The following is a 24,019-nucleotide window of genomic DNA, read 5'->3' on the forward strand; positions in this document are numbered from 1 at the left end:
CTGCACATTTGTATGAACAGATGATGTGTGTGTGCGTGTGTGTGTGTGTGTGTGTGTAAGTATGTATGTATATATATGCAAGAAGGAAGTTAAATGAACACACACAGACATTCTTCAGGGCCTAAAGTGACAGCTGCCTAAAGTGACATACTCTGCCTTCAACAGCTGAGTATGAGCCTCAAGCCCAGTGAAGTTTGAGATACTCTGTTATAGGATCTTATCTTCACAATTTGGATTTCTTTTGTTTTTTCTATTAGTTTTTTTTTTTTTTTAATGTTTCAGATTTGGTTTAGTTGCTAAGTTGTGTCCCACTCTTGTCCCACAGATTGTAGCCCGCCAGGCTCCTCTGTCCGTGAGATTGCCCAGGCAAGAATACTGGAATGGGTAGCCATTGCTTTCTCCAGGGGATCTTCCCAACCCAGGGATCGGACCTGTGTCTCCTGCATTGGCAGGCAGTTTCTTTCCCACTGAGCCACCAGGGAAGCCCAGCATTTCAGACAAACAGCAATATGACATGTAGGTCTTCAGAACAAATGCTAGAGGCAGTTCAGAGTGATCAGCACGTGTGCATGTGTGCACACACGTGGAGGTGCACACACACACACACACAAACACACACACAATCACTTGCACCCTGTAGCACAGGAAGACCAAACAAGAGAAGAGAAACACTCCTACACAATTTTCCCAGTTCTCCCAGCCACATTGAGATTCATAAGGAATAATACAGCGCCACCTGCTGTCCTTGCTGTGTATTGCATGCAGCTGTCCGAGGAAGCTGTATCCGTCAGCTTGTTCCGCTCTCAGCTGAGTGTGGCTAGCCAGCGGGAGGCTTCCAGGGGTTAGAGTTTCACTTCCAAGGTTCCGTTAGGGTAGATCCCTCTGTGCAGAAAAATGAGAGTTGAAAGCTCGGCTTTGAAGCAACAGGAATCAGGTATATTAAACAGATAAAAAACAAGAGGACTTAGCTACCTGAGAGCTAAATTCCACACATCTGTATGAACAGATGATGTGTGTGTGTGTGTGCGTGCGTGCGTGCGTGCATGTGTGTGTATGTCTATATATACAAGATGAAAGTTATACAAACACACATGGACATTCTTCAGCACCTAAAGTACCTGCTGAGTTTCCTGCTATCCTCATACCTGACAGGCCACCTCCTTCTCAAGGTCTGTGCCCTAGCCTTACCCTGAAGCTTCCCGAGGAGATACATGGTGCACGCATACGTGTTATTCAGGTGCCTGGCCAAATGGCATTGCTTCTGAGAGACTTTGCTTGACCACCCATCAAAAATAGCATGCTCTCACTAGGCCTGCTCCTTGCATTCACTGCCTCCCTCAACAACACATAAGCACCATCAAGGGCCAGGTGTCCCAGCACCTGGAGTAATGCCTGACACCCAGCACGCAGAAACTACTGAGTGAAGGGACGACCATATTTCGGGAGCAAGATTCAATTTGTCATTAAGAGGACACACAGACATTATCCTTATTTTGACCTTTGGGACTTTAAAAATTATTGAATGCTCAAGAGAGACCAAGATGAACCCTTTTAGGATGGAAATGGCTGGTCTCCCTGAGCTTGTCTAGTTCTCACATTCTAGCTGATTGATGTAACTCTGATTGGGGAGTCAGGGGGAGTGTCACAGAGGAGGGGACAGCTGCCATCAGCAAGGTGTGTAAGTAAGGTCCTCAGGTGGGACAGGGCACCTGCTGGAGCACATCACGTGATGAGGGATGGCAGGAGCCGTGCAATAAACAAGAGCCTGTGTAACAAGCATGTCCCGCTGTCTGCAGCATGTCTGAGTCATCAGTAAGTAGTGGGTCTTAATAGCTCTTTTGTTAACATGGGTCTTAGCAAGCATTTGTCAGCTGGCCCAGGCTCTGAACTTGAACTGTTTTGGTTCACACCCTGGAGTGAAGGAAGGTGACCTGCCTCTGTTAGTTCATCTCTGCATGGAGCTGATAATAGTGCCTACTTCATAAGATTATTATGAAGATTAAATGAGAACACAAAGTCGTTCACAGACTATGTGGTACACAGCCACCGCTCAGTAAATGTTACCCTTTTATTATTTCATTGAACAATTCTGACTTATGATCAACTACTTCTTATCGTATGGCTTGTACACCAGAAAATTAGTTCTGTTCTCCTGGTCTCCCAGCCTCTAATCTATAAAGAGAGGAAAACACAGACGAAAGCAGAAACAGGAAATTATGTTTTTGTTCACTTTGTTGTTTAGTTGCTAAGTCGTGTCCAACTCTTTGATACCCTGTTTTGTTCAGTGACTCAGCCAATACCGCAACGCCTGCTATGTCTCAGGACCTGCACACATCTGTGTGTGTGTGCTCAGTCACTTAGTCATGTCCAGCTCTTTGCAGCCCCATGGACTACAGCCCACCAGACTCTTCTGTCCACGCAGCACACATCTCTGTGTGTGTGCTCAGTCACTTAGTCGTGCCCAACTCTTTGCAGCCCCATGGACTGTAGACTCCTCTGTCCATGCAATTTTCTATATATATAAAGATGAATACAAAGGACTTGTCCCTCCAAAAGTTTTCAGCCTGTGTTCTCTATCTCACAAACTTGAGATCTGTGTGTGTTAGCTATCTTAATATTATTATTATATAATGGAAATTTTCATTTTGAGCACGTGAGTAGCATCACTTTCTAGAAATATCACTCTCACAACAAGTTGGAGGGTGAGAAGGCACATAGTCATTGCTATACATTGCATGAATGTATAATGTATACTTATACATATGCAAGAAAGAACTTACACAAACACACATATACATCTTTCTGGGCCTTAAAGGCCAGTGTGCTCTATGTCCTGATTATCTCTGAGATCTCATTGTCTTCTACACTTTCCCTCCATTTATTTCTCCATTTCTCCCTATTCCTCCAACATGGAGATCCCCCTCCTCCTCTGAGTCTTTGTACTTGCTCCGCCCTTGCCCTGGACCGTATGTTTTATTCTAAGTGATGGGGCCATCTGGGACTTGGTCTAGCTTATGTATTACTTTTTAAATCTTTATTTATTTAGTTGTGGCACATGGGATCTTTAGTTGTAGCACATGGGGCTAGTTCCCCAACCAGGGATCAAACCTTGGCACCCTGCATTGGGAGTGTGGAGTCTTAGCCACTGGACCACCAGGGAAGTCCCCAGTTTATGTATTATTGAGGGAGGCAGGCTTTGACACACAGAGCAGGAGGGTGGATTAGAATGGGGAAAGGTTTAGTTAAGTTCACTTCAGTTCAGTTGCTCAGTCATGTCCGACTCTTTGTGACCCTATGCATTGCAGTACGCCAGGCCTCCCTGTCCATCACCAACTCCTGGAGTTTACTCAAACTCATGTCCTTTGAGTCAGTGATGTCATCCAAGCATCTCATCCTTTGTCATCCCCTTCTCCTCCTACCTTCAATCTTTCCCAGCATCAGGGTCTTTTCCAATGAGTTTGTTTTTCACATCAGGTGGCCAAAGTATTGGAGTTTCAGCTTCAGCATCAATCCTTCCAGTGAATATTTAGACTGATTTTCTGTAGGATGGACTGGCTGGATCTCCTTGCAGTCCAAGGGACTCTCAAGAGTCTTCTCCAACACCACAGTTCAAAAGTATCAATTCTTTGGCATTCAACTTTCTTTACAGTCCAACTATAAGGAAATGTATGACTACTGTAAAAACCATAGCTTTAACTAGACAGACCTTTGTTGGCAAAGTAATGTCTGCTTTTTAATATGCTGTCCAGGTTGGTTGTAACTTTTCTTCCAAGGAGCAAGCGTCTTTTAATTTCATGGCTGCAGTCACCGTCTGCAGTGATTTAGGAACTCCAAAATATAAAGTCTGTCACTGTTTCCATTGCTTCCCCATCTATTTACCATGAAGTGATGGGACCAGATGCCATGATCTCAGTTTTCTGAATGTTGAGTTTTAAGCCAACTTTTTCACTCTCCTCTTACTTGCATCGAGAGGCTCTTTAGTTCTTCACTTTCTGCCATAAGGGTTGTGCCATCTGGATATCTGAAGTTATTGGTATTTCTCCTGGAAATCTTGATTCTAGCTTGTGCTTTATCCAGCCCAGCATTTCTCATGATGTACTCTGCATATAAGTTAAATAAGCAGGGTGATAATATACAGCCTCGACATACTCTTTTCCTGATTTGGAACCAGTCTGTTGTTCCATGTCCAATTCTAACTGTTGCTTCCTGACCTGCATACAGATTTCTCAGAAGGCAGGCAGGTGGTCTGGTATTCCCATCTCTTTGAGAATTTTCCACAGTTTATTGTGATCCACACAGTCAAAGGTTTTGGCGTGGTCAATAAAGCAGAAGTAGATGTTTTTCTGAAACTCTCTTGCTTTTTTGATGAGCCAGCAGATGTTGGCAATTTGATCTCTGGTTCCTCTGCCTTTTCTAAATCCATCTTGAACATCTGGAAGTTCACAGTTCATGTACTGTTGAAGCCTGGCTTGGAGAATTTTGAGCATTACTTTTCTAGCATGTGAGATGAGTGCAATTCTGCGGTAGTTTGAGCATTCTTTGACATTGCCTTTCTTTGGGATTAGAATGAAAACTGACCTTTTCCAGTCCTATGGCCACTGATGAGTCTTTTGCTGGCATATTGAGTGCAGCACTTTCACAGCATCATCTTTTAGGATTCGAAATAGCTCAACTGGAATTCTATCACCTCCACTAGCTTTGTTCATAGTGATGCTTCCTAAGGCCCACTTGACTCTCATTCCATGATGTCTGGCTCTCCATGAGAAAGTTCTACTCCTTCAGGTGAGATGGGTGTATAGTATATGAACGAGGACAGGATGCAAAGAGCTCTGAGAGAGAATTTATGAAACCAAATCAGTGGTTTCCTAAATGGATGTGGGCAGCAAAGAAATAAGGAATCAAGACTGACTTTCTCCTTCTGGGTTGTTCCCCTGGATTAACACTGGTGTTATTCATCAAGATTGGAGTATACAGAATGGTGGGGGGTAGGGGGAGGCAGTGTATTTCATAGGAATATCTGGCTGTTAATTGAGTCTGAGATCTTCCAAAGTGGTGCTAGTGATAAAGAACCTGCCTGCCAATGCAGGAGATGCAAGAGATGTGAGTTCAATCCCTGAGTCAGGAAGATCCCCTGGAGGAGGAAATGGCAACCCACTACAGTATTCTTGCCTGGAAAATTCCATGGACAGAGGAACCTGGCAGTTTACAGTCCTTAGGGCTTCAAAGAGTCGGACATGACTGAGCACAAATAAACAACTGAGTCTGGAGTCAAGAAGGTGGTTTTGGAGCCCTAAGCATGTGGTTCATAGTTGAAGGTTGGAGTGTGGATAGTATCCCTCAGCAGAAAAGAATATAGAGGGAGAAAGAGGTCAAGGACTTTAGAAAATCATCATATGGTCAACTAGAAGAGGAGAGAGTGATTAAAGCAGGTGCAAAGGCCTGAGTGCCACTTTCTTCTCCATCTCATGAATACAGGTGGTGGTGGTGGATTTTTGCCATGTTCCCCCCAAAGGAGAATGCATTTTGTCTGGTAACAGTGACTTGAAGCGAAATTCAGGGGATCCTAGGGTAGGTCTCGGAGAAGGCAATGGCACCCCACTCCAGTACTCCTGTCTGGAAAATCCCATGGACGGAGGAGCCTGGAAGGCTGCAGTCCATGGGGTCGCTGAGGGTCGGACACGACTGAGCGACTTCACTTTCACTTTTCACTTTCATGCATTGGAGAAGGAAACGGCAACCCACTCCAGTGTTCTTGCCTGGAGAATCCCAGGGACAGGGGAGCCTGGTGGGCTGCCGTCTATGGGGTCGCACAGAGTCGGACACGACTGAAGTGACTTAGCAGCAGCAGCAGCAGGGTAGGTCTAGTGGTTCTCCAAGAAAAAGATGCTGTTATCTTTGTGGGTTTGTACATCTGACTGAAGTTTCTGGTCCACTGGGCCTCTATAGGTAGAATCATCCTACTTTTCAGCTGAGTGCATTCTGAGAACCTGAGGCCCACAAAACTCTCTCTCTGCCCCCTCATGCCTGTCTTTGTCCTGGACAGGCTCAGCTCAGCCCTGTGCTTACCTAACCAGGAGGCTACAGACACTCACACAAACACAGTTATTCACAAACATACACATTTACATCTTTAAAATCCAATAAAGATACAAAACAATTACATGTAGAAAGTTTTGGGGATTTGTATAATAGCCATCCCCAGCCCCCACCCAACATGGATTCTGGGAGGTTTCTTGGAAACACTTTGCATCTCCCTGTGAAATCTCATATTATTCCTTTTCCTTTAAGGACTTCATCAGTTACTTGTAACAGTTTAAGCTTTTACACAGAAATAACTCAGGATTTGGACCTGGAAGAAAGATCTGTAAATGGAAAGGATGGAGACACAATTGTTCTCAATATATTCCTTTCCCCCAGAGTAGGGGTGGCACCTGAGCACGTCCGTCCAGGAACACGACTGATGTTTTGGAGGCTTCTGGAAGGATTGTGAATTCAGAGCAGGGAAGGCAAAGCAGAGAGAGCTCTTCCCTCTCCATGCCTTCCCTCTCCTCTTGTGCCTCAGGTCCCCTGGAGCATGTTCACCTGTCTCTTCCCTTTGTCACGACGAAGAACAAAGAGGTCAACGCCACCGCCGTGCTGTGGCCCAGCCAAGTGGGCACCCTCACTTACGTGTGGTGGTACGGGAACAACACTGAGGTGAGTCGGCTTTCCATGCAGGGTCTGTGTGGCTCCTCTTGAAGCAATAAAGGGAAAGACATGACTTATCCTAACTCAAGAGTCCAGGAGTTGTGGCAACCTCAGGAATGGCAGGCTCTGATTGCCCCAGTCATCCCTTCAGTATGTCTGTCTTTCTCACGTCTACACCCCTCCCTCTTACCCCTGCCTTCCTGTGAGTCAGGGTTCTTCTCCACATGGGCTTTACTCTGCAGTTACCCTCAGCAGCAGCCCTGAGCTTTATGTTGTTGTCACAGCTCAGTGGAGCAAATGAGCCATCTTTCCCAAAACTCTAACAGGAGTCCTGGAACAGAGTAATAATACCGGCCATGCCTTGATCATGGTGCTCGTGGCAGAAACAGAGCTGTTCAAATCAACCTTCCTAGATCCGTCTAGACCAAGAGACGGGAGGGAATGGCCCTCGAAAGAAGAGAACAGTGGACACCAGACAGACAAGAGCCACAGATGTCTGTGCAGCCCGCCCCTCGCCCTTTGTTCTCTATTCTTGATCAGACATGGCCCCCCCGCCCTATGGCCCCTCCACCCCATAACTCCCCAGCCTGGATCAGAAACGACCCCTTCTTTAGCTCAGCTTCCTGCTTTATGTTTCCTCCAAACACTCCCTGTGATCTAAAGTCAGCAGCAAGTTCAAAATCAGTGGAGACCTTAGATCTCATGTACCCCGAGTCCTTCGTTTTACCGATGAGAAAAGTGAGGACAGATGAAGTGGCTTCTTCCAGTCTCACTCAGCTACTTCATGCAGATCCATGTCCTTTCTCATGCCTGCCTGGGTTTTTCTTCCCCGCAAACCAGGCTGCATGCTCTGATGCAGTTTGGAACTCCTTCCATCCTCAGAAATTAAAATTTGCTTGCAAATGTCAGTGAAGGCAGTAGAACTGAAGCCTGGCATCATCTTCCCTAGAGGACCCCGGACCAATGGCTCTGAATGGAGGAGCTTCATCTTCTTCCAGCAGAGGTGCCGTTGCTTATAACTTTGCTCTTCAAATTCAATGCATCTTGTGTGAATACAAATCTCTTTCTACCCCAGAGCTGAGTGTTGGCTTTAACTGGAGCCATAATTTCACACAAGCCCAGGGAGGAAACCTCTCCTGACACCAGACCTGCTGTGTGGCTGACAGTCAAAGGAATCTCTCACCTCTCCTGCTGACATAAATCAGCTGAAAAGAAGCCCTTTTTTATTTCTTCTGAAACTGTAAATGCAAATTGGGTCCAGATTGGGCCCACTATCCGCAGGAGAAGAGAAATCTGTGTTACTTGCTTGAATGCTAGTACTAGGAGGTGAAACTATTAAATAACTTATTTGCTGCTGCTTCTTTTTTTAAGCTTTTAGCAGAAAACTAAATTCTCAACAGATTCTATTAAGCAGACTTCTTATGCTGGGCTTTAGTCTACCTTCTGCTACACAGGGAGTTAAATAAATTTTGATTTTTGAGTTAATTAAAGAAAAGACAGGAATGAACTGTTTGTGGGGAGTGAGTGGAGGGAGGTCAGGAGGCTAATAATCCTTTCCCCAGGACCCTGGTGTCCAGTTGCATTACAGGAGCTGATCCAAATCTTTTTTTTTTTTTAATTTTTTTTAATTTTATTTTTAAACTTTACATAGTTGTATTAGTTTTGCCAAATATCAAAATGAACCCATCACAGGTATACATGTGCTCCCCATCCTGAACCCTCCTCCCTCCTCCCTCCCCATACCATCCCTCTGGGTCCAAATCTTTTTTTTTGAATCCTCAAACCACGATCCAATTAGTACCTGTTTCTATAGCAGCTCCTTCCAGGAAATTGCTGATGGGGCTTCTCAGAGCAAACCAAGCCACACAAGGCCAACACCCGTCTACCTAGTGTAGTTTTGGTGTCCACGGTCGCCGCGTTCCATTGTAATTTTATGTAAGCAGCGCCCCCTGGAGAGAAGCACTGGCAGCTTATACACTTTCAGTGACTGGCTTAAATCTGGATTCATATGAGCCCCTTCTTTTGGCCTGATTTTAATGTTGCCTTGGATTAAGAGATCTGCTTGATGAGTAGGTTATCAACAGAGAGACACCCCACCAGCAGGCAAGGCCTAATGATCTCCCCAGTCCTGAGTCAGGACTGTAGCAGAAGAGAGGCATCAGATTCAGGAATGAGTAGAGTTTCTTCTCTGGTAGTCCCTTTCTGGACCGGACTCGAGGTAATAGGGAGGCATAGGTGGAGTCAGGCACACAGGGGCTGCCCCGGAAAGAGCCTCCGCTAATTTAAGGAGCTTGTTGGTGGTTCAGAGTTGGTGCCTATCTTGGGTGTAACTGAAAATCTCTCCCCTCACTCTATGTCCTCATTTGCTTTAGCCCCTGATCACCTTGGAGGGAAGCATAGCATTCAAGTTTACTTCTGAAGGGATGAACACCATCACAGTGCAGGTCTCAGCTGGGAATGCCATCCTGCAAGACACGAAGACCATCGCGGTATACGGTGAGTGGTCATCTGCTGATCCATCACCGTCTGCATCTATCACTCAGATGAGATGGTTTGGTACCTTGGCACCAGACGCCGTGCTGTCTTATGAATCTACCCAGAGAACAGACGGTAGTGGTTGAGAAAAAGCTGAGTCAAGTCTCATCTCCTCTTTTGAGGAAGGTGTGGTTCACCAGCAAAGTAGGGATCACAAAACCCCAAGACGATTTGTTGTCTTTTTTTTTTTTTTTTTTTGGAACTGGCTCTGGTGCCATAGAGTAACTGTGCACTCAACTACCTTAGGTACAGAAGAGTGAATTTCATTATGTGGAAGGCTGATTCACTCCATTTGATATTTTTGTGATGTTTACAGATTTAAAACCCATTATAAAAGAAAATGGTTAATATTGAACCTTTATTTTTTTAAGTTCAAACTCAGAGTCTTGATCATTAAGAAGAATCTGCCAATGTCTAAATGCTCTGAAAATCTTTTCCACAAATATGTATCATTTAAAAATCACTGTACTGGTTTAAAAGCAAGGGAGGGATCATAACAAGCACATGCAGTGCATCATCATGGACAGAATATTAGTTTGAACAAACAGCTGTACAGAACACTCTTGTCATCAGTTGGGGAAACTGATGTGGTCAGGGTATCGCGTGGAATGAAAATTTACTGAAATGGAAAGGTGGGATCCTTGATGGAAAATGATATTTTAAAAAAACAGTTTATACAAATTGATTTCATTTTGGTAATTTTTATTTTTTTCTACAGAAAGATAGTCAGATGGATCTGCACTAAGTGCTTTAGTAGATGGTAAAAATATGAACTTTTATTGTTAATATGAAAACGGTACTAATGTATCCCAGAAAATCAAAATTTAAAGAGCAGGAATTTAAAAGGAAATAGGGAAATAAATGCTGTGCAGAGAGAACAAAAGAGAGGATCGAGGGAGGGAGGGAAAGGGAGATGAGAGACTGAAAGAGATAAAGAGACTGAGACAGAAACACATGAGCTCCTGGTCCAAGTAACATCAATTGCCCCAGTTCTAGAATTGATTGATTCTAATGCAGGTCCTATTTTCATTTCTCATTTTGCCAACTTGACCTTCAAATTCGGAAAGCAGTTTATAAGCAACTTTGAACACGTCTGAGGACACTGTTCTCCTCGCATGGCTGCGTGTTAGATTTCATATTGTTTCCTCCCTCCCTCAGCCTCTGAAGAGGTTTGAGCAGCCTCAGTATTAAGTGAAAGTTAACCAGGGTTGTGGTTTGCCTCCAAGGTCCCATCAGTGAGGAGACCTCTTAGCCGAGTGGCCCGAAGAGAGGAGAGCTTGTGTTTCTCTTTCCTCTCCATCTCCTTTCTATGCTATAGGAATGCGTCTGGTTGGTAGCTGATACGATTACCTCATTTTTTTCAGAGAGGTAATTAACTTGATCCAGCTAGTAAGTGACGGAGCTGGGCTTCCAACCATCAAGACCTAGGGCCCAGTGCTCTGAAATTACCCTGTTGGCTGGCTCTCATTCTTTTCTATCCAATGCTTTCTTTCTTTCCTCCCTCCCTCCAGGATGTCACTAATGGGCACTGACCCATTAGTCCAACGGCTACCTCCTCATTAGAACCACAGACCGAACTTGGACTTCTCTGGTCCAACCCGTTAGTACAGCGTCAGGAAATTGTGGTACCCAGATGGAAAGTTACTGTCTTAAAGTCATTCCCCTATTCAGTAACAGGTTGAATAATAATGATGATGGTTGGTAGTGATAGAAATTAACATTGATGCATCTTTTACTGGTGTTTATTCTAAGCATTGGATATATATGATCTGTTTTATTGAATCCTATGAGCAGGCTTATCAGAAATATGATTATCCCTCTTTTACAAGTGAAAAAATGTAAGTATAATAGCCATAGCATAAGAATTCTGAATCTAGAGAGAATATTTCTCTTGATGACTACCTTCTATCCCTTGCTATGCTTAGTTCTTCCTCTTCCTAAAAATCCCTTGAAAAGCATCATTCCAGAGTGGGTCATTCACCATCAAATGGGTTCTTTTCATTAAAAGGGATCCCTTGACTAAAAGCTTGAACAGGGAAAGTGCTCCCTGCTTCCTGTAGCCAAATTCCTGAGTTCTTCGGCATCCGTAATCATCTTTGGTCAGATGGGTTGTCCAGGGTTTCACATGTATAACTAGAAAATTCAATGGCACGTGTGACCTATTAAAAGCAAATTGCATCACAGGAAATTAAACAAGCAAGACTGAACTGGACAGAAACAAAAGGCAGGGAGAGTTTTAAACTCTAGGATAAGCTAGCAGAAAGTGCTAGAGGACTCAGGGGGATTGGATTACCTCTGTGATTAGAACACAAGGGTTTACTTAGGAAACTTGGTTCCTACCCTCCCAGAGGTGGGGCACTTTCTTAATGATACCATTTCCAAGATGGTTCCTAGGTCCTTGAGAAAGGCATTCCTGGTTGCAGAAGATTTACATCTCAAAAGTTCACAGAAAGAATTTATAATAGCAAGTTTCTAAAAGAAATGCTCCAAGAAAGGGGAGGTCAGAGTCTGAAGTCTGGAAGAAACCTGTTCAAGCATAATTAAGCTTTGGGGAAATTTAAGATCATTATGGTCAGACTGAAGGAGGTGTCATATTTGGGAAGCTGGCAGAGGAAAGATTGCCTACCTAAAGACATACCGTAGACTGTAGGAAAGAAAAGTTAGTTTGCATGGTTTTCCTTCCTTTGCTTCAGGGCTCAAGTTTGCCCTTAAATACAACAAAGAAAATGTAAATGTGTAGAATTCATCTCTCTCAGCAGCTGCAAAAAATACATATATTATTGACGTTTACCCTTTTCAGTCCTCCCACACGCATCCCCTATTTGTTGAATAAACTTAAAGATAACATTTCTCTGCCCTGCTGTTTAGCATGCGAAGTAATTATAGAGGGAGCTGCACCATGTTTCTCTCTGTGTCTCTTTATTAAGATAAATATCTTCTTTTGAGATGAAGTCTCCACAGTTTGGTTAAGAGGTTCGAGGAAAGTGAAAATGACAAACACGTACATCTTCAAAGGGAAATGTTAGGACCCAGCGGGTCATTCCTTGGCACTGCCATTTCCCATGCTGCTAATTAATATGCATTTCCTTCTTCTCCATCAGAACTGAAGTGGGAATGTTCACCTTGGTGACCAGTGACTCAAAATACTCAAACTTTGAAAAATACATCTTTGGAATAAGCTGACTGCCTTAAATGCAGTCCTGATCATGTGCAAGTCTTCAATGCCTGCTTCTGAGAAGTCGTTAGCAGTGTTAGGAAATGCACACGTGGGTTTTTGAGTTTCCTAAATGTGTCTTTGGTGTTGCCAGTATTGCTGAGCCCCTCCTGAAATATAAGAACATGCTTAAAACAAGAAAGAAATGTTTGTTGAATAATAAAGGCATAAACTACAGAGAGCCACCACTGATGTTCATGCCTTCATTTATTCAACAAAAATGTATTAATTAAGGACTCCTGGCCACTGAAAACCTAACATGGACTGGGCACTGTCCCAAAGGGCCAGAAACACTGTGCCCCCATCCTCACTGAACTAATATTCCTGTGTGGGAGACAGACAACAAAAACATTTATTTATTTAAAGCTTTTTTTGGAGTTGATTTACAGTATTGTGTTAGTTTCAGGTGTGAAAGTGAAAGAAAGTGAAGTTGCTCAGTCGTATCTTACTCTTTGTGATCCCATGGACTGTAGCCTACCAGGTGTCTCCATCCATGGGATTTCTCCAGGCAAGAATACTGGAGTTGGTTACCATTTCCTTCTCCAGGGGATCTTCCCGACCCAGGGATCGAACCTGGGTCTCCTGCATTGGAGGCAGACGCTGTAACCTCTGAGCCACCAGGGAAGCCCAGTTTCAGGTGTACAGCAAAGTGAATCAATTATACATATGCATGAAAGTGAAGTCGAGTCTGACTCTTTCAACCCCATGGATTGTAGCCCACCAGGCTCCTCAGTCCATGGGATTTTCCAGGCAAGAGTACTGGAGTGGGTTGCCATTTCCTTCCCAAGGGGATCTTCCCAACCCAGGGATCGAACCTGGGTCTCCCACACTGCAGGCAGACGCTTTACCGTCTAAGCCACCAGGGAAGCCCATACATATGCATAAATCCACTCTTTTTTCAGTTCTTTTCCCATATAGGCTATTACAGAGTATTGAGTAGAGTCCCTGTGCTATACAGTAGGTTATTATTAGTTATCTATTTTATATACAGTAGTGTGTGTATGTCAGTCCCCATATCCCAATTTGTCCCTCTTCCCTTATCCCCCCAAACAAAATAATTTGAACAGTAAGAAGTTTGGCGGAGACAAATAGGGTCACATGATGAAAGGTGTTAGCATTGGTGAAAGGGAGGATACCTGAGGTTGCTGGAGGGCTCCTCCCAGGAGAGACTGAAGGCTGAAAAGGAGCTGAGCAGGCTATCATCTGGGGAAGTAGAGGCATGGTAATGTGGGAAGAAATTTAGCAGCCTGAGGAACATGGGGAAGGATGGCGTCATGGAGTGCAGGGCAGCCCGTAGGACATGTGGCAGGAGACAGTTGTTGCTGGTTTGTGTGGCACTATGAAGGCCATGATATGAATCTGACTTTATTCTAAGTGCAGTGTGGAACCTCCCACAGATTTCAGGGGAGCAGTGTGATCTGAGTAGATTGTGTGATAAGACCCCCTCAGGGCTGTGCTCTGAAACACGTCACCATGTTAGGACCAAGGCTGCACCATCCAGCCAGTGATGACAGAATGCAGTAGGAATACGAAGGTGAACCCATTCCTGGGACACAGGGCTCCTCTGGCTGACTTCAGCTCACAGATCTCCCATTAGTGTCGCTGAAACTTCCTCCCTCTCTTGCACTGTGTCATATATGCAGCATGGTCTGATGGTGCTCCAAGATCCTCTGGTTTCCTCCCCATATTCTGTTAAAGACAATTCTCCTCACAAAATCATCGCCTTTATAATTTCATCTACTTTCTGGGGGACCAAGATTAACTCAGAGGCTACTGTGACAACTAGCAAAATCCTTGAAATAAAGAGTTGGAAATTCCTTTCAATGAAATTCCCATGCAAACAAAATTTAGCAATAGAGTGACTATGATTAATTTTATAATTATATAATCATATAATATGATTATTATATAATGGTAATGTGTGTGTGTGGAAAGTATGTGCAGAGCACAGCTGTGCCATAAAAAAGAAAAGTAAAATGTGGTGGGCAGAGTATTAAGTCAGTGAGGACTCAAACTAGAGCTTGAGTGCTGCATGCGTGGAAGGTGGGAAGAGGGGACCATTCTGGGAAAGGGGCCGTGTGTTCAAAGGCCCAGGGGCAGAAACCCGTGATGCAGTCAGAGTGCTCCAGGAGCACAAGGGCTAGACTGGGGACAGTGCATAAAGCTGTGGAGTGAAGCATGGGTCACAGACTAAAGCTTTGGCCTGGAAAAGGAGCTCGGAGGTAAGAGGGATGGGATGTTGACCTTGCCTTCTAGTAAGGTCTCTCTGGTGAGTGTGGAGGACAAGGACCCTGCATTAGGGCTTTGCATGAAATAGAAAGTATAACAGACTTCCTGAGAGGCTGATCTGACTTATAGTAACCCCTCTACTCTGGTGGTCCACAGAGGAATTCCGATCTCTTCGCCTGTCCTTTTCTCCAAACCTGGACGATTACAACCCGGACATTCCCGAGTGGAGGAGAGACGTCAGCCGAGTCATCAAAAAGGCCTTGGTGGAGGTGAGTGTAGCCAGCTCCTTCTGGCCCAGGCCCTTTCCCTGTCTTCCCTTGTCCTTCATGGAGAGGGGACCCTTGCACTAAGAAATGGCAGGAAAGAGCCAGAGGCCAGGGGAAGTGGGTGTCATCAGTCTGATACCTGCAAAGCTGAGCCTCCCATGTGCAGACATGTCACAGGTGCCACGGGGGACAGGAAATTGAATAATCACGGGGTCCTTACCCGTTATGTTCTGCTTAGAGACGACCATGGCAATATGTGACAGTCATGGCAGAATTCACAGTTAGCTGTCAGTACGTGTGAAATAGCTACTGGGCATAATACTGAAAGGCATAGAGTGAATACCGTTAGTAAGAGCAGCCTGGGTTCCAACCCCATGAATGACTAGCACAACAGCCAGTGAGTACCCAGCACAGGAAGGTAGTCATCTTACTATGTCCCAGTTCTTTTTAACAGCATTCCCTTCCCACAACAGCCCCAAGAGCAACATATTATTGTCTTTATTTGTTGATTAAGCAGTTGGGGTTCAGAGAAGTTAAATAACTCATCTAAAGCCTCACAGCTAATAAGTGACAAAGCTACAAAATTAAAGTGAAGGATCTGAATCCAGTCTGGTTTCTGGGAGGGTAACAAGGTGGTATGGTTCATCCCCTTCTGAACAAATGTCACCCACAATTTGACAAGACATCTTCTTCTAGGCACATTCTGCCTGCATACTCCACTTCCATAAACAATCAGAGAAATGGAATATCTGCTCATATAGCTGCTTGGGTTTATTGCACAAACCCAGGAAACCAGAAATGACTTTTCCCTAAGGTCTACTCTTGGTTGTTATTCTTCAGTTGCTCAGTCGTGTCTGACTCTCTGTGACCCCATGGACTGAAGCATGCCTGGCTTCCCTGTCCTTTACTATCTCCTGGAGTTTGCTCAAACTCGTGTCCATTGAGTCAATGATGCCAACCAACAATCTCATCCTCTGTTGCTCCCTTCTCCTCCTGCCCTTAATCTTTCCCAGCATTGGGGTCTTTTCTTTGGTTGACTCTTTTCATCAGGTCAACACTTTGTATCAGGTGGCCAAAGTATTAGAGCTTCAGCTTCAGCATCAGTCCTTCCAATGAATATTCAGGACTGATTTCCTTTAGAATTGACTGATTTGATCTCCTTAGTGTCCAAGGAACTCTCAGGAGTTTTCTTCAGCACCACAGATTGAAAGCATTAATTGAAAGCATCAATTCTTTGATGATCAGCCTTCTTTATGGTCCAACTCTCACATCCATATGTGACTTCTGGAAAAACCACAGCTTTGACTAGCTGGACCTTTGTCGGCAAAGTGATGTCTCTATTTTCTAATATGCTGTCTAGGTTTGTCATAGCTTTTCTTCCAAGGCGTAAGCGTCTTTTAATTTCATGGCTGTTATCACCATCTGCAGTGATTTTGGCACCCAAGAAAATGAGGTCTACTCTTAGCCTAAGAGAAAAGTCAATTTAGGATTGGTTATATATTCTCTCCTGCACCTGACGCATGGTGCCTCATGACACAAGGGGATGAGGAGAGTTAAAGACATTCAGATAACCCCTGCTCAGAAAACTGATCTCACATTCAGCCTTTTGCAAAGAGCTGATGTTCCCATAATCATACCATTGTCTTTGTGAATATTCATTTGGCACTTTAAAAATTCCAGAAACTCTTCTCAGTGTTTTGCGTTTTTAGACACATTTAATCACAAAAAAGAAACCTAGCTTATGATGTAGAAATGGATAGGATGATTATCCCCATTTTACAGGTGAATAGAGGCAAATAACTTGCCCAGGGTTGTACAGTTTAAAGTCAGGCTCTGGAGTTAGACCTCAAGGTTTAAATCTTGATCAAGTAGTTTTCTTCCCACTCCACTCTGCTGCTGTCCTTTGCCTTGTTAAATGGAGAGACAAGAGTAATTGGAATAGTGGGATGGAGAAGGGTTATTTTCTCTACCTCTGGGTAAATGCCATCTCACCTTTGTCTTAAGGACGCTGAGCATCTATTGTCGGTGGCTAAACATTATGGCCACCAGGGGGCGAAGCTACCAAACCACAGGCCTCTTTATCCTTAGAGCTGCTTGTCACTAGTGTGACAACTGGTTTCTCTTCTCTGCTGTCCTAGAGAGATGACTTATAGCCTTCAGTGAACCCACAGCCCACCTTCTTCAGAGATCTCTGTCCCTGTAGATCTCCTAGGCAGCTGTCCAACACCCCCAGTTGCTTATCAACCAAGCATTAGTTCAGCAGTGATGTTTTCCAGGCTGGTTTCTCTTCACATTAATTTGAAGGGGATCAGATGCTCCGGGATGCCACCCTTCCAGCAGCTGTCCACTAGGTTAGATATGACTGCTCCTTAATATTTCTAGGCTGCTGCAGAGCATAATCAGCTAAATGCAGAACAAACAGGTTGGCTTCACATCCCTCAGGATAAGAGGTGATGGAGTGGAGGGAGTTTTGAAGACTCCGTGGTTACTCAATCCTAAGAGGTGGCTGAACCAGCCCTTGTTCCTAGCTCCCCACTTTGGCTTTGAGATAGTAAATATTCTCAGCCACTTCCTTAAGTCCTAAAGAACACGCCCTATTGCCAGGCGTCCCCTAATAAGCTCTATAAGAAGCTCAACTGGATGTCAACTTAATTGTAGTTTTCTTCCTATTCATTCTGTAATGAAATTCAATATGTAAATCATTGCCTTTTTCCTCATCAACTGGGGTTTTTCTATTGATATTTTGCAATGGGATCTTTCATTGAAAGTCCTTCAGTAAACATTGTCAATGATAAGGATGAGTTTAGACATAATACTTGAGCTTAGCATCCTGGAGGGCTATAAAACTGTATGATACCAGCTGGGACAGGAGCTGCTTTGTGTGCCAGGAGAAAGAAGGCAGGAGAGCCCTGGTTAAGACAGAAGCATCATGATCAGACCAGGGTTCCAAACTGAGTGTCGCCACTCGTTACTTAGATGGCATTGAGCCACTGTTGAGCTTTCCTCCATCTACTGTCTGTCCCATAGCAGAAATAGGGATGTACCATCCAGATTCCCCTTACGGGAGATACAGTTGCCTTAGCTGCTGGGAGAGCTGTGGGCAGAGGTTTCAGCTGCTTTCCCCCAACGTTGTGTCCTTTTTTGAGTGGCTCGTGTCCAGTGATGCCTCAGCTCAACCTCAGGCAAATCTGAAGGGCCATTCAGATTTCTCAGGCAAATCTCATTCCCTGCAAGGTCTTCTGAGCTGACCTTTATCATAGCTCAGCTTCTCCCTCTACCCATTCTTGCTTCCTTGCCTTCAGTCCTCTAGCTGTTGATTCTAAGAATGTCCCCTAATAAACACCCTACATGCTAAGCTCAGAGCCAGCTTCCTGGGGACTCACAACCTGTGTCTTCACCTGCACAGAGAGGTATAGTAATACTTGCTTCAAAGAGTGCTTGTGGGAGATTACATTGCGTTATATTAAGAAGTTCTTAGGACAATGCCAGACACATCGAAAAGATCCAGCAAATGGAATTTCTTAGTACTTTAAGAAAGATATAAAGGTAGATTTCAGAACCCAACAATCACCTAACTGGAAATCATGAAAAAATATACTGAAATGAGTGGACTTTATGTTGTTCTACAACTTAATGATGTTCTAGCAGCAAATGTATAGAAAAGACATTCGGCGGAGATACACAGAAACATTTGCAAGAAAAGACTGGCTGTTGAGAAATTGTAGATGAGTCTATTCAGTTAAGCCTAAAATGACTGTGTGAGCTGTGGATAGTTAGTGTAGGAAGAAAAAGTGGGACCATATTGCTGAAGGCTTTGAATGTAAATCTAATCCACTTGGCAGTGGTAATTTGTGCATGAATTTGAATGGGGACACACAATCTGAGTTGGACTGTAAGGGGATAAATCTTTAAGCATTGATAGTAGTCTGTTTCCTGGAGATGGGGAGGCTGTTGTAAAGATTGAGGGGAGTGAACATAGAGGCTGAATTGAGATATTAACAAGGCGGAGGTGGGAGGAATTTAAATAGAAAGGAACCAATAGGGTCACTTGTCAATATCTCATAGGCTGCTTAAATAGGATGTGGAAAGGAGAGTGTCATGTCATAAGTGAGATAAGGCTTCCCACTGGGGTATCTGGGAAAAGAGTGCCTCCATTCATCCACATGCAGAATGAAGATTTTGGAGTAAATGTGAGGAGTTCTTGTACAACAACCAAATGACATTCTGACTGAATGCTCCAGAGAAATGCTGAAATTGTAGCCAACTGAATTCTAGAACCATCTAGAAAGTAGGCTCAATAAAGAGGAAGTTTTGAGTGATGTGCATGATTTTAATAGAAGGTTGAAGGGTAGCAGGGGGAAGGGTTAAGAGAGCTTCCTTAGCTGATCATTAGGGTCTGATGCTTTGGAGAACTCAACAGACACCTGGAGGCTGTGGTCTGGGGTGTGCTATTAGGTTAGGTGATAGAGGTATGCCTGGTGGATTTGGAGGGAATGCTAGTGCTTCGAGGAAGGAGGAAGCTAGGTTAGAAAGTGTTACAGCCCCAGGGGCAGAAGATAAGGCTCAGTGACAGCCTTCTCACTGACAGGGTCCACTTACTTTTACAAGGCAGGTACTACCATCATGCCACTTTTTAATTTAAGGGGATGCAAAGTGTTTATGGTCTCATGGGGATAGAGCCGGGGGCCAGACTTCAGAGTCTGGCTGGAACCCATCTCTGGCCTTTGCATCCCTCCCCGACAAGTGCACCCAGGACCCTGCTTTCACACTCCCATCTCCACACCCGTGTGCCTTCCTACTGCACCACCCCACAGGTCTCATGGTTCCTTCTCATCAGCTTTCTTTCCCCCAGGACTTACGTGTGCCTCTGCGTCTCTCCCTCAGGCCACTGGGGTTCCGGGCCAGCACATCTTGGTGGCAGTGCTGCCTGGCCTGCCCACTGCTGCCGAGCTCTTTGTCTTACCCCATCAGGACCCCACAGGAGAAAACAAAAGGCCAGCCGAGGACCTGGAGCAGGTGAGTCCCCAGGTAGCATGCCAGCCTCTCCCTCTCTGAGCCACGACCCTGCTAGTGCCTGACCAGGACAGCAGCTCTGGGGGTCCCCACTTGGGGACCCTTCCACCTTCCCATCCTCCCTAAAGAAACGTAATCTGGAGCTTTAACTACAGCATCACCAGAAAACATGTGCAAGAGTGTGTATTGTCAGCAGTGGCTAAACCACTGAGGGTATATCCATCTACAGTGCTTACAGTAGACAAGATAAATCTGTGTACTGACATGGCAAACTGTCCAAGGTATTAGGTGGCAGGAAAAATGCAAGAGGCTGAACAATGTGTAGAAGTCGAATCGATTTATGTTGCTTCACAAACTTGCATCATGAGAATCAAAGTCAGAGTGAAGTCACTCAGTCGTGTCTGGCTCTTTGCGACCCTATGGGCTGTAGCCCGCCAGGCTCCTCCGCCCCTGGGATTCTCCAGGCAAGAGTACTAGAGTGGGGTGCCACTTTCTTCTCCAGGGGATCTTCCTGACCCAGGGATCGAACTCAGGTCTCCCGAATTGCAGGCAGACTCTTTACCCTCTGAGCCACCACAGAATCCCTGAGAATCAAATGGCGTATCTTTATAAAAAGGCACAACTTTTATACAAATCATGAGTCCTCTTTATCACCACCAGTCTACGATGATTTGAGTTTATAATGAATGAGTAATATTGACTCCAAGTACCTCCCCTGGCTATGGGATTCTCTTTCCTCATCTCCAGCACCTCTGGAGTATTAGAGTGTCTGTGTGTGTGTGTGTGTGTGTGTGTGAGAGAGAGGTTCTCTCTCTCCTGCTTGCTTAGATCTTTTTTCTCCCATTCTTCCTTTTAACTTCAGATTACCCATCTCTGTAGTGAGCATTGGGCTTCCCAAGTGGTGCTAGTGGTAACGAACCTGCCTGCCAGTGCAAGTAGATATAAGAGACACGGATTCGATCCCTGGGTTGGGAAGATCCCTCAGAGGAGGGCAACCCACTCCAGTATTCTTGGCTACAGGATCCCGTGGACAGAGGAGCTTTGGTGGGCTATGATCCGCATGGTCACCAAGAGTCAGACACGACTGAACCAACTTAACACGCACGCGTAGTGAGGATTATTACTATGATGATGTCATTATTGTTGTTCTTATTCTTCACCCAGTTAAAATGATCAGTCTTGGTCTGGTCACCCTGTTGGAAACTATATGACTTTGGTTTCTCAATGCTCTCCGACAGATATATTAAAAACAGGATTCCTCTCAGACACTAAGTAAATATTAACTTTTTCTCCTTTTAGTACTTGGAGCTTTTCAGTTTACTTAGAATTAACCCATAATCTAGTCCCTTGATCTCTAGTCTCCAAGATAACTCGAGAAACCTCTATCACAGCCTTGTTAGCAACAACCTCAAATTACAACCTGGCCCACCTCCTAGGACATGCCCACCTTTCAACAGTCGCTTTCCCAGTTGGCAGAAGACTCACGTCTATATTTTTTTTTCATGTGCAAACAACAAATAACAGAGCTGTCAAGGAAAGTCCCAGTGAACCCCGTCTCCTAATGAACTGCACTTCAACATCGGACAGCAGGGAACCCGTCAACTTTGCGTCTGACTTTGCTCAGCCCTCGCTTTCTGCTTCTGGTTATATTCTGTAAATTATTCTCTGCACCTGCAGTTTAGTGGGAGAAAGAATGGAGTATTTCTTATCACCACACTGCTGATGAGACCTAGAAGGGTGTAGATCCCTATCCAGAGCATTTAGGTTGAGACATGTATATTTGTGCCTCCTCTGGAAATCTTATGGCTTGCCCATGAAATCCAGAATATCATCTTCTCAATATGGAAGAGTCCAGATTTAGAGCCAGCTAAGTTCCCAGGTACCACATCATCTGCACATCTCATTCTCTCTCTAAAATATAGTTTCTAGATGTTTATTTTAGAGAAAATGTAGAAAGAAGAGGCATGTGTTCTCTGAAACTTGGTTTACTTGTGTGAGTGTATATCTTGCTGTCTGTTTTCCCTAGAGTTCTTCTTTCTCTTTATCTTATCTGAATGTCTTCTCCAGAGACATTCTCAGAGACCTGAGTGAGTGTCCCTGAGGCAGCCAAGTATCATGTACTGATGAGCCATTAATCAGAGACCCTAAGGCAGCTGGCTTGGCTTGCTCGAAAGCTGTGGAACTTAATATTCAGTGGCTTCAGTTCAGATATGTTTTAGATAGCGAGTTCAGATATGTTTTAGAAAGACCACAGGTTTGGAGAAATATAGACCAGGTTTCTAGCTTCAGCTCTTATATCCATTGCTTATATCTTATAGGTGAGGAAAATTCAGAAAAGATCAATAATTCAGCCAAAATCACATAATCAATAATACTTGTCTCATAGGGTGTTTGATAGATCATTAAAGAAGTGATACAGCAAAGCCCTTGACCTATAGAGGTTACTCAATAAATGGTAAATAGATAATGGTTACATTTATGGATATTTTGTGATAGGAGAGTATATGAGAAATGCAAAAAAATATATATAGGCATATTAAAGACTAGGATAGTCCGCGGCATGCATTGGCAGAAAGAAGATGGTGAAAATAAGGAGAAAAAGATTAATGAATGGAATTACAGGAAAGAACAAAGATACCAAGAAACAGGAAGAACACATGAATGAGTAACTAGAGGGAAGATGACTCATCTAAGTTATCAGGCAGATGGATGGCATTGAGGGAAAGCAGCAGAGTACCAAGGGAGATTGTAACTTTGGTTAAGGGAATTGCCAATGTAGCAGCCTTATCCAGGAATGAAACTAATTTCAGTGACCAAACCTAGCATATGAGAAATCAGTGTCTTATGGAAACTGTTATTACCCAGTTAATAAGTACACTAATGAAATCAGTGTGTAAACTAAGCCTTGTGTCCAGAACCAGCAATACCGGTGCTGCCCACAGGAATCCTATAGTTATGATCCTAAGAGAGGTCCTTTAATTCTTCTCTCTGATGCAGTCACTTTGAAATTAATGAAGTCAGACCCCAACCGAGAGCTGTGAATTGCCTAAGGAGATGCAACTCTTTAAGGAGAAGGAGATTCTAGTTCTGTTTCTGCAAGTTGAGTTGCCTCTCAAGTCTAGTGGTCCCCTTGTTCCATCATGCCGCCTGTGTGGATTTGGGTACCACTTGACTGCTGCAAGGCCCCCAGATATCAAGGCTGCTGCCCCAGGAAATGAGCAACAGATGCTTTGCTTTGAGTTGTGTAGGGTTTTTTCCCCTGATGAAATGAACATATATTCTGTTCAAACAGATTTCTCTGGAAATTTGCAGTTATGAGCTTATTTAGTTGGGAAGTCCAGCTCAGGCATGGATAACTCAGAGAGGAAGTATCATCAGCTTACTCCCCTGTCTTCGTCTCTCCTGCTTTCTCTATCTCTTTCTGTTGTGACCACATGAGAAGTCTGCCTAAGAATGAGGCCAGCACATAGGAAGACGAGAATGGCCCCAGGAAGCCCCAGTCTTTTATTTAGTCATCTTACCAATTCCATTCAAAAGACAGTGCCTCTCCCCTGAGTGCACCCCAAAAGCCTAGGGTGATAATTCTCAAAGGCTCGACTTTGGTAAAGTGGAGATGTCTCAACTAGCCTGGTAGTCAGAAGGCTAGGGCTCTGTCAGTGATAACTCAATGTGTCATACCCTCCCCAGATCAGGAGTTAAGGGAGCCCCTCCTAAATCAAATGGGCTGAGAATAAAGAAGGACATGGGTCCTTAAAGAGAAATATGGGGGGGAGAGAAGGAACTGGAGGCAGGCAAAAGCAACTGACTTCCTTTGTCATAAATTACATAGAAGTTGCAACTGAGTGCAAAGTGAAAACAACAACCAGGACCCCACTCCTTTAAAGGCTGCTCTCTGAATTAGATGGAACTTGGGAAGAGCTGGCTTTATGCTCTCTCTGTCAATACTCTGGCCCCTTTCTTGTAAAGTTACTGCACAGAATTCCCAGCAGGGGAAAAAGTGGGACCTGGCCAGGTGGACCCTGATGACTAGGCGGGCAGGGCCCAAGCAAAGGGCTCTTGGCTCTCCTCCCTTACT

At 44.4% G+C, this 24,019-nt stretch overlaps 1 protein-coding gene and 1 non-coding gene across 5 annotated transcripts in view; one reads left to right on the forward strand and one right to left on the reverse strand.

The window, feature by feature from the left end:
* Positions 1-24,019, forward strand: part of SORCS1 (sortilin related VPS10 domain containing receptor 1) — a 576,537-nt gene that overhangs the window by 524,521 nt on the left and 27,997 nt on the right. For all 4 annotated transcript variants that reach the window (XM_027528998.1, XM_027528999.1, XM_027529000.1 and 1 more), the window contains exons 20-23: positions 6,563-6,696; positions 9,060-9,183; positions 14,822-14,934; positions 19,816-19,947. In XM_027528998.1, coding sequence (XP_027384799.1) covers positions 6,563-6,696; positions 9,060-9,183; positions 14,822-14,934; positions 19,816-19,947 — 503 coding nt within the window. The remainder of the gene's footprint in view (positions 1-6,562; positions 6,697-9,059; positions 9,184-14,821; positions 14,935-19,815; positions 19,948-24,019) is intronic.
* Positions 12,989-13,060, reverse strand: TRNAW-CCA. The gene has a single exon. It is a non-coding gene; the product is annotated as a tRNA-Trp (tRNA).

Source organism: Bos indicus x Bos taurus, chromosome 26, assembly GCF_003369695.1.
Source record: "Bos indicus x Bos taurus breed Angus x Brahman F1 hybrid chromosome 26, Bos_hybrid_MaternalHap_v2.0, whole genome shotgun sequence".
NCBI classification, from domain to species: Eukaryota; Metazoa; Chordata; class Mammalia; order Artiodactyla; family Bovidae; genus Bos; species Bos indicus x Bos taurus.